Source organism: Triticum urartu, chromosome 6A (genome assembly GCF_056163025.1).
Source record: "Triticum urartu cultivar PI428250 chromosome 6A, HENAU_Tu73, whole genome shotgun sequence".
Lineage (NCBI taxonomy): Eukaryota > Viridiplantae > Streptophyta > Magnoliopsida > Poales > Poaceae > Triticum > Triticum urartu.
The window spans coordinates 193,117,194-193,127,312 of NC_141878.1; the positions used below are offsets into that span (position 1 = coordinate 193,117,194).

The 10,119-nt window shown below is 55.5% G+C and overlaps 2 protein-coding genes across 2 annotated transcripts; both read right to left on the reverse strand.

Annotated features, from left to right (window-relative positions):
• Nucleotides 1-3,766: 3,766 nt before the first annotated feature.
• On the reverse strand, nt 3,767-4,660 carry LOC147964713 (uncharacterized). The gene has a single exon (XM_087530123.1). It carries the CDS (start codon nt 4,658-4,660, stop codon nt 3,767-3,769), a length of 894 nt encoding a protein of 297 aa, XP_087386249.1.
• A 2,855-nt stretch (nt 4,661-7,515) lies between these two features.
• On the reverse strand, nt 7,516-9,426 carry LOC125516287 (zealexin A1 synthase-like). Its single transcript, XM_048681767.2, has 2 exons — nt 8,452-9,426; nt 7,516-8,367 (listed from the first exon to the last, which is right to left on the reverse strand). The coding sequence occupies exons 1-2, from the start codon at nt 9,355-9,357 to the stop codon at nt 7,741-7,743; spliced, it is 1,533 nt and encodes a 510-aa protein (XP_048537724.1). The 5' UTR covers nt 9,358-9,426; the 3' UTR covers nt 7,516-7,740.
• Between the last annotated feature and the right edge of the window lie 693 nt (nt 9,427-10,119).

Below are 10,119 nucleotides of genomic sequence, written 5' to 3' on the forward strand. Positions count from 1 at the left end.
GATGATTACTACGTTGGTGGGGAAGGCGTCAAGCGACGCCGTGTCAAAGTCGACAAGCATCGGGTCGGTGGAGCCAACCGACTCCAAGTCCGCGGCAAGCTCGCCGGAGACGTGGAGTTGGTCGAGGAGGCTGACAAGGTGGCTCTCGGGGCAGCATGTGCCCGCGTCGGATGCGGGCTCGTTGGAGATGCGAGCGTCGCCAAGAAGATCGGCGAGGCAGCTCGCCGCGCAGGCATCGGCGACGCCTTGCAGCGCGTCGGGGCAAGCGCCATCGGGCGAGCCGGGCTGGCTACGCACGCTGGGAAGGAAGAGGGTTCCCGTCCATAACAGGTCTCCGGACGACGGTGCACCTGGCCCCATGGTGGGCGCCAAATGTCGGGTGGTTGGTGCGACATATGCCAACGGGTGGCTTATCATTGTGGGAGCCAATAAAACATCGCCGGTGCCTGGAAACGGGATAAGGCGAAGACATGCACGCCGGCGGATCTTACCCAGCTTTAGGGCTCTCCGTGGAGATAACACCCCTACTGCTGCTCTATGGGGTCTCCGCATGGTCACTAGATCGACAAGTAGCTACAAAAGGCTCCTTGAGTTGTTCGGTGAGAGGGAGAAGAGAGGCAAGGCTAGCTCGCTTCCCCTCTCAATGTGGTGTCTAAAAACTCTGAAAAGGATCCCCCTGCATGGGTGCCCTGGGGGGTTTATATAGGCCTACCCCCCAGGAGTACAGTGGTAATCCGGCTGGGCATGGGCCCTAGCCGTCTGTGTCTACGCTCGCCGGCTTCTCCGCCGACCGGTGGGGTCCGCCGACTGGTGGACCCCGCCGGCTGCCGGCCTTCTGGTCGACAGGCCGGTCCCACCGCTCAGGGGTCTTGTCGGAGGCTGGTTACTGTCGCCTCGCCTCTGGTGACGAGGGCTTTGTCGTGGTAAGCATGGCTACAGTGATGCCGCCTGGCGGCTTATCGCTGTAGCCTTACCCCGTCTTATCTCCTTAATGGGGCGCCTCCTTCGAGGGAGTGAACTAGCCGGCAATGGGGAGTCGGCCATACCTCAGGCCAGCTGGGGGAGGCCGACCGCCTTTAGGCGTCTCCCTGACTGAGGGGGCCCGCCACCCACGGGTCGTACTGACAGCTCACCGCGGGTGACGTCATGGTCAACATGGCAACAGTGTCGCGCCGGATGGGTGATGGATGCCCCGTACGACGCACTGTGGCCATGCGTGTACCGGGATTCGGGGGTGGCATGCTTCACTGTTGCCACGCCCTGTCTCATCACCGTTATGTGGGTGCAGACTCTGAGGGCACGATCTTGGCCGCCTGCTGGGGGGCCGGCTTCTTGGAGTCGGCCTTCTCGTGGCCGGCTTCTTGGAGCCGTCCCTCTCGTGGTTTTCTTCACGAGGATTTTAGGGCTGGGCCGCCTTCATGCAGCCGGCCTGAGAGGTAGCCAGCTGGGGGAAGGCGGCCTCACGTCTTGGATGCTTGAAGGCTCGATCGGCCTATAATTTTTCTGAAGTGCCAGGGGGAGCCGGCTAGGCTACCCGTGGTCATTTACTCCGACATTTATATAGTGATACATCATATCAATGTACTTGCTCCTATCATGCCGCACTGGATCCTCACGTAGAAACGTTGTAGACTCACTATCAACATTGAGCACCACTTGTTCCGGATCTCGATTCATGAGATCACCGTGTAGCCTTCCTAACCACACACCTTGACACTCTGCATCACTTGAAGTCGATGTAACCACTTTATGCTTTCGTGATAGCCAGCTTATTATGCTTCCACCAAGGAAATATGCCACGTCCGAGGTACTCTTACGGTCGTCAACAATCCCTTCCTTGTCTCTACCACTATAGCCAAGTAGTTTCACCACCTCCTTGCTCAGCTCAAGATGAGGTTTCATTGAAACATCAATTGGATTGCAATCTTTCATGTCACAACTTTCAAGTGCCTTCCTTGCGTATGCCTCCTGACATAATGTGATCCTCTCCAGCTTTTGATGTACCCCTGTCCCGAGGTTGCAACTCAAAAGGCCGAGATCATCCATCTTGAGAAGCTCCTTCATTTGTAGCTTGAACTTTGCAATCACCTCTTCATCTGCTCCAGTTATCAGCAGGTCGTCGACATAGATGCCAACTAGTTGACGATCCCTTTCTTCACCTCTCTTGTACATTGCATGCTCTAGTGGGGCTTTCTCAAATCCAAGAGAAACCAAAATCTGATCAAGTTTGATGTTGAACTCCCGGGGGTCTTGCCGTAGCCCGTACAAGACTTTGTGCAGCTTCAGTACCTTGTGTTCCTCTTCCTCTTTGATGAATCCCGGTGGCTGATTCACATACACATCTCCTTCTAACTCGCCATTCAAAAACGCAGATTTTACATTCATGTGATGTATCTTCCATGATTCTTGAACCGCAAGAGTTATGAGTAATCTCACTGATTCCATCCTTACAACGGGAATGAACACTTCTTCGAAGTCCACACCTTCCTCTTGCACGTATTCTTTGCCTACTAGCCTCGCTTTGTGCTTCAGGGACCCATCGACATCTTTCTTGATCATAAATTCCCACTTGAGATCCATGACTTTTTCATTGTTGGAAAGATCTACAAGCTCACATGCATTATTGTCGTGGATCGACCTCAACTCTTCTCCCATAGCCTGACGCCAACACTCATTCGTATTTGCGCCCTTGAATTCCGCCAGTTCCTCGGCGTTTGCTAGACATCGCCATCCACTCCGTTTCATCTTTTCCGAGTCTTTTGTCCAAAGAGCTTCCTCTGGATGTATGTCGAACACTGGTTGTAGACGTTCGGTTGTAGATGGATGTGTCCTTTTCTCCTGTAATGTCTGAGGCGACATTGCCTGTGTGGCTCCTTGTACATTAAGGAGCGACACCTCATTGTTTGCTTCACACATTGCTGTTGGCAAAGCAAAATTTTCATCCTCGGATACCGGCGTTACATTGCCGTTCCCATCTCCCTGCATTGCAGTGGCCATGCATGGCAAAACTGCACGTACATGCACAGGCAATGGACCTGGCATATCTGCTGGACTGCTCAGCGGCCACCCAGCCGAAACTAGCCTTCCAGGCGCGTGGCCTTTCTATCCTTGATCACTTGGCTTGTCTTTGCATGCAAGTCCACTTGCTGGCCCAACACAAGCACTGCAAGCCTCGTGTGGCATGCTACCTTGATCCAGTGGAGCTAGCTCATCACGTGAGCTACCAGATCCTCCTTTTGAGCCATGCATCTTTGATGGACTGCTGCTCCCTTCGAACTTTGTGGATTGTCTGTTTTCTGAGACATGAAATACCGCGTCGTGGCCATCAACTCCATGTATCTGCACCATTGAGCTAGCTGCGCTTGCACTCGATACACCAGCAACTTCCAGTTCGTCCGTAGCCGCTGCACTCGTCTTCACTTTTGCGCTAGCATCAACAACAGTTTTTGTTTCTTCGTGGACTTCCGACGCCACGTACGTCTTCGTTTTCTGTGGACGCATCACACAAAAATTACCCCTCCATGGCCGAGCACACGCGGCAATTGCTGCATCTGCTCCAATGAAATTAGCACTTATGCCCGTAACACCGATGTTGGTTTCAAAATCACCCCGTGTCCGTAGCATTGACACGAGTTTCTGAACCATGATCTCGAGAGCGAACTTTTTCTTCATGTAGCGGGACAATTTATTTAGCCTGCGTTTAAAGAACTGGACCCTCCTCGTCCACGAGTTCACACATCAACATCATGACACCTTCATCTTCTAACTAGGCCATGAGCGCCTTCTTCTTTGGGGAATTCTTGCACTCCGATTTGAAGTGCCCGAGTAGATTACAGTTGTGACAATGGATCTTCTTCTTGTCGAACTTTTTCTTCTTTGACTTCTCCGATTGTTCGTCGGTGTCCTTTGCGGGACGGTACATTCCGCCGCTACCGAACGCCTTGTCGAAATTGTTCTCTTTAAAAATCATTGCCTGCCATTGAGCACGCGTTAGCATCAGGTACTCATCCTCTTTTGCATCACCATAACTCAGTTTCATCCGCTCGTCATGGGCCTTGAAGCGACCAACCAGATCATCCAAAGTGAGAGTCTTGAGATCAACACACTGCTCGATCGCTGACACAATCGGCATGTAGCGCAGTGGAGCAGCACGTAGGAAACGCCGAACCACGGAGATGTCCTCCAACTTCTCTCCGATACCGCGAATCCCGTTTACCATTGTTGCCACCCTTGCGGCGAAGACGTCCACCGTCTCATCTTCTCCCATTCTCAGATTCTCGTAATTCTTCAGCAAAGTTTGCAAGCTCGCCTCGCGCACACGCGAGTGCCCTAGATGCAATGTCTTGAGCGTGTCCCGCGCCTCCTTCGCTGATGTCTTCGAGATAAGATGCTGTTGCACGTCCACCGGCATCATCGAGCAGATGGCCGTGATAGCCTGGCGATCCTTCCGATACAAGGCACCACCCTTCAGGTACTCCTCACCGCCGGGGTCGACGGCTTCCCAGAGCTCATTGGCCTCGAGCGCCCACTCCATCATGGTCGCCCACATCATGAAGTTCCCACGGTCGAATCGTGGATACTCCGATCTCACCAGAACAGCAATTACTTTTGCCACACCGGAGCACTCCGCCAGCTGCTTGGTCTTCTCGTCGTCCGACATGACCTTCTGTTACTAGAAGATCAACCTTACTCTAGATATCAATTGTTGGCCCAGACCCGCCGCCGAGTATTTTTCGGCGACGGCAACAACCAACGACGAACGACGATGAAGCGAACCAACACTGACGAACTTGACGAAGTGCCTTACGTCGAGACACACCGTAGTACAAAGCCAGCAACACCCACGTATTAGTGTAGCTAGTCTACCTCAGCTACCCTGATCAATACGTAGATCAACTAGTACCCCACGCGCATACAACGGCCAGCCGGCCGGAAGCGAAACACACGCACGCGAAGCTGGGTATTGCCGCAGGAGCGTATCGCTCCTGTTTGATCTGTATTTAACTTCACAAATCCGTGATGTGGTTTACAAGCCAGGTTAGATCATATAGAGAATCATGTTTGTGGATTCGGCCCGACCCCGACCCCCGCGTCGCCTAGGAGGCGACTCGGGGGAACCCTAGCCCGCCACGCCGCCACCCCCTCTCCCCGGCTCCCCCTGCCGCGCCGCCGCCGGAGGAAACTGCTGGGCGAAGCCCGCGCGGCGGACGGCGGCGGCGGGGCTTCCCGCTCGCGCGCGCGGCGTCGTTCCCGACGGCGAGGGCTCTAGGTGGGGGAGGCTCGGCCTCCGGCGCTGCGGCCGTCACGGCGCTCCCCGGCGGCCCTCTGCTCCGTCTCGCGCTCCTCCTTCGTCAGCCCTTGCAGCGCCTCCTTGGCTGGCGGTTTTTTCGGCCGTCCGGCCGGTGCGGCGGCGCCGGCGAGTCTCTGTACTCTCGGCGCGTCGGGGTGGGGTGGCAGCCCCCCTCCTGCTTCTGGTGGTGGGTGGAGTGGCGTGGCCTGGAGCTTGGCCGGCCGTGGCTGCGGCGTAGGCGTGCAGGTGCTTAGGCGCCAGATTTGGTCCGCGCCCGATCTGGCCCGCCGGCTTCTGTTGGCGGCGAGGAAGGTGGATCTGGCGTGGTGGTGACGCCCCCTAGTGCCGCCGCCGCGCCTCCTCCTCGCCTCCCCTCCCTCTGCCGCCGCCTGAGGGCCTCCCAATGATGGTGGCGGCGGGATGGGCGCGGTGCAGCCGGCGGGCTGTGTCGGCGGGCTCTGGTGGGCAGCCTCCCACGGCCGCGCGGGCGGCGTCGGGGCTGCGGACGCTGGCGCAGTGGCGGTTCCTCGCAATCCGTCATGGCTCCATGTAGAAGATCCGCCTCTGCTTCGATCTGTCCCGATCTGTGCTGGCGCCGGTCCTTGGCGGCGGCTTCGGCGTCCCCTATGGCCGGCCTGGCGGATCTGGCGTGCGGGTGAGGTTCCGGGGGAAACCCCTGGCTGGCGCGGCAGCCTCCCCAAAGTCGACGCCTTTGGCGCCGATCCCCTTCCTGAAGGCTTTGGGGTGGATCCTCTCCCTTCCGCCTCCTCCTCGAGCTATGGCGAAAGCTTTTGTTCCCCTGGTCTGGGCGTCGACGGCACCCTGGTGTCGTGCTCCTTCTTGAAGGCGGCGGCTGGGAACAACTCTTGGTGGCGGGGCTGCTGGTGGCGTGGTGGCGGTGCGCTTCGGCCTTCTACTTGGTGCTGAGCCTTGCTTCGCGGGACCAGCGGACGGTTTCTTTGGTGGAGCGGTGTTTCATCCATACATTGATGGCGACGGATTTTGACGGCGTGGCGCGGTGCAGATTCGGACTTTGATGTGGGAGGATGGACTCGCGCAGGAGGACGACGCTGTCTGGCGTCGTGGTGACGTCGATGGCAGAGAGATCTGGCATGGTAGATACAACAGTACAGCTCTAAAGATGGACTCGTGGCAGGTGGCTGCGGCGGCCTCATACCCGGCAGGCGTTCTGGTTGAGAAGTGCGCCGGATTGGTAGGTGCCCCATACCAGGCAGGCGTCCTGGTTGGAATCTCAGGTCTTAGATGTTTAGGTTTGGCTGCGATGTCTGTTTGGTATTAGGCCCAGACTATCAGCGCCCCTTCATCATTTGGATAGGCGTAGCGACAGTTGTTGCTTAGACGGTGGCTTTAGTTTTGCTGTTGTATTTCTTTGTAAGGTCTTGTGAGAATAATTAATAAAGTGGCCGTATGCATCGCCCAGATGCAGAGGCCGGGGGTCATCCTCCTTTTCTAAAAAAAACACGCATATAAATATGCCCAAGATAGACTACAAGCTAACCTACTCGGACAACAACTCTAGTCCAACTCGGCCACCTATACATGCATTAACCAGACATACTCGTACATGGATTTTACTCCTACTTGGCCGCGTGCACGTTCCGTGCAAAGTTCGTGTTTAACTCTAACAGAGAATATGGTATAGGGGATCGATGGTCAGAACAAAAAGAAAAGGGGATAGAGGATCTCCTTGCTTCAAGCCCCTCCCAAGCTTGATAGGGTTGCCCGGAATACCATTAAGCAAGACTCGCGACGATGACGAGGACAAGGGGGCCGGAACCCAACCTCAAAAGCGCGGAGGAACTCTAGGTGTTTGAGAAGGTTGAGGAGATAGTCCCAACGAGTAGAGTCAAATACTTTCTTGATGTCAAGCTTGAAGAATAGCGCCGATGTTTTGTTCCGGTGGAAACGCCTCACAAGATTGCACATATTCATAAAGTTATCATGAATACATTGCTGCTTGATGAATGCATTTTGAATTTAGGAAACAAGATCATTCATGTGTGGGGCAAGCCAAGGACGTCCAAAGGTGTTTTGGACCAAGAATTAACCTAACGCATGAGTAATCCACATGCGGTATGATATCCTTGGGGTTTCCGTCGTGTCCCTGGCATTGCCACTTTGTATATATTTTTTGCTTCTTAATGAACATGCACTGCTCCTGCCGGTCCCTAATTTTTTCGTACGAACTTATTACGCGGCACGTGTTGTATCAACATCCAAATTATTTGCTTTATGATGTACTCATCAGTTCAACGGTGTAATTTGTTACATAAAAACCTCTTCGTTACATACCTAAATGTGCAATATAGGTTTGCGCCATTGCCAGAAGGCAGATACAAAGCCGTGATAGCCTATATTGTGATAGATAAAGTACGACATCTTATGAAGGCAGCACAAACCTTCGGACGAGGGCACAATGCCGCGACAGCCTAGAGGGCAGCTTGCAGGGGCACACGAACGACTGGGCGCAGGTGAAGACTGTTCTTCCTCTGGATGGTGACGCTCAGCTCCTCTGCCATGTCCAGCTCGCTTCGTGAGACTCCAACCGGGAGCTCCCAGTCGAAGTGGTATAGCAGCGAGGCGAGCGCGAGCTCCATGCTAGGCTGTGCAAACGTCATTCCAGGGCACATTCTTCGCCCTGCTCCGAAGGGTAAGAACTCGAAGTCCGTGCCCTTGAAATCAATTGCACCGCTCTCGAATCGCTCCGGCTTAAACACTTCGGCGTCGGTCCAGTACTTGGTGTCCCTGCCGATCGCCCACACGTTCACAAACACGGTGGTGCCCTTGGGCACGTCGTACCCCATGACCTTGCATGTCTCCCGGCATTCCCTTGGAAGGAGCAGTGGCAACGGTGGGTGCAGCCTCAGTGTCTCCTTGATGACGAGCTTCAAGTAGCTCAACTTGGTCAGGTCATCTTCTGTCACCGTCCGGCTCCCTTGGAGTGTGTCGCGCAGCTCGGCTTGTGCTTTCTGCATCGCTCTCGGATTTCTCATGAGCTCCGCCATGGCCCATTGTACGGTCGTCGCCGATGTCTCACTCCCGCCACTGAAAAGGTCCTGCATTATGACATGAACGATTAGTTCTCTGAGATCAGAATGTCGGCTCAAATTATGCATTCGGACATACATCAGCACACTTACTCGGATGAGGGATTTGATGGCTCCCATGGTGAGGGGCACATCCAGGCCATCTTCCTTCTGCAACCTTAGGAGCACGTCCACCATGTCCTCTTCCACGTCTTCCGCCAATCTACGCTCCTGGTGCTGCCTGATGACGCGATCCATCAGCTCGAACATCTTGCGGGTGTTCGCCTCTGCCCGGCGCGCAGTACCGCTCAAAAGGCTCACGATCTTCCACGACGGGACCAGGTCGCCGACGCTGAACCCGGAGGCGATCTTTAGCGCCTCTGCGAGGACCTCCAAGAACTCGTCGCGCTGATCGAACCGGTCACCGATCATTGTACGGAATACCGCATCCGTCATGAGCGCGGTTAACCGCTCGCCGACATCCACGGCTTTGCCCGGCGAAAACGCGGCGAGGGAGGCAACGAGGCGGCCAACCTCCTCCTCCCGGACGCGGCGGAACGACCGCACTCGCCGGGCGCTGAGCAACTCGAGGACGCTTGTCTTGCGGAGCTGCCGCCATAGGGCGCCGTACGGCGCGAACACCAGGCCCGGCGCGTCGCCGTCGGCCAACAAGATCCGCATGCTGGGTCTCCACGGCCGGGTCGCGAAGCTGAGGTCGTGGGTCTTGGTGACCTCCCGGGCGGCGTCGGGGGACGATGCGACGACGACAGGGACATCGCCGAGCTGCAGGTACATGAGGGGCGCGTCGAGTCGGCGTGCGAGGTCGGCGATGGCGCGGTGCAGGAGCGGCCCGTGGATGATCACCTGGTGGAGGTTGCCGACGACCGGCAGCCGCCAGGGGCTGGGCGGAAGGTTAGCTACGCCGGTGTCGCGGCGCAACCACAGGTTGAGGAGCAGGCAAGGTAGAAGGAGAGCCAAGACAACGCAGAACCAGGAGGCGACTTGCTCCACTACGGCCATTGTGCGTGCGCGTCCAGAGCTTGAGTTATGGATCGATGGCTGATGGAATGCACACCAAGTAGATCGCCCCAGTATAGCTTATAAGGAGCGTGGACGATGTGTGTAAGCGAGACTCATTCAGGCAGGTCAGCGTGGCGTCGTCCCTCGCTATCTATCCCGGGGATATACGGTGTTGCCTATATTATATCTCTGAGATATACGGTGACATTTGGAGAAATTATATTGAGCAATGCTACACATACGTAATGTTACATTCAGATTCTACGTAAAAGCTGATGTGGGGTTTGTTAATTGGGCTAAGATTAGCAGCTGGGGCCCACCCCGGTTAAAATCAGGGAGGAGAAGAGAATTTTATGAAAGGTTAAGTAAGTTTACGTAGAAGGTTCCGGCAGACCCTTGAGATTCGAACACTGGGATGCGCGCGGAGATTTCGCCTTCTACCTACCTGCACTCCTCCGCCTCGCTAAGATCTAAACTATGGAAAGAACAACACGAGAGACACAGGGTTTATATTGGTTCGGGCCACGTTGTGGTGTAATACCCTACTCCAGTGTGTGGTGTGGTGGATTGCCTGTTGGGCTGATGATGATGAACAATACAAGGAAGAACAGCCTCGCGAGGGTCTGTTCTTGGTTGGGCCGATGAACCGCTGGGAGGAGTTCAATCACCCTTCTCTCTCTTTCTCTCTCTCTGATTGTCGATGCCCCCCTCCCCTGGGGGTGGCTAGTCCTATTTATAGAGGCCCTGGTCCTCTTCCCAAAT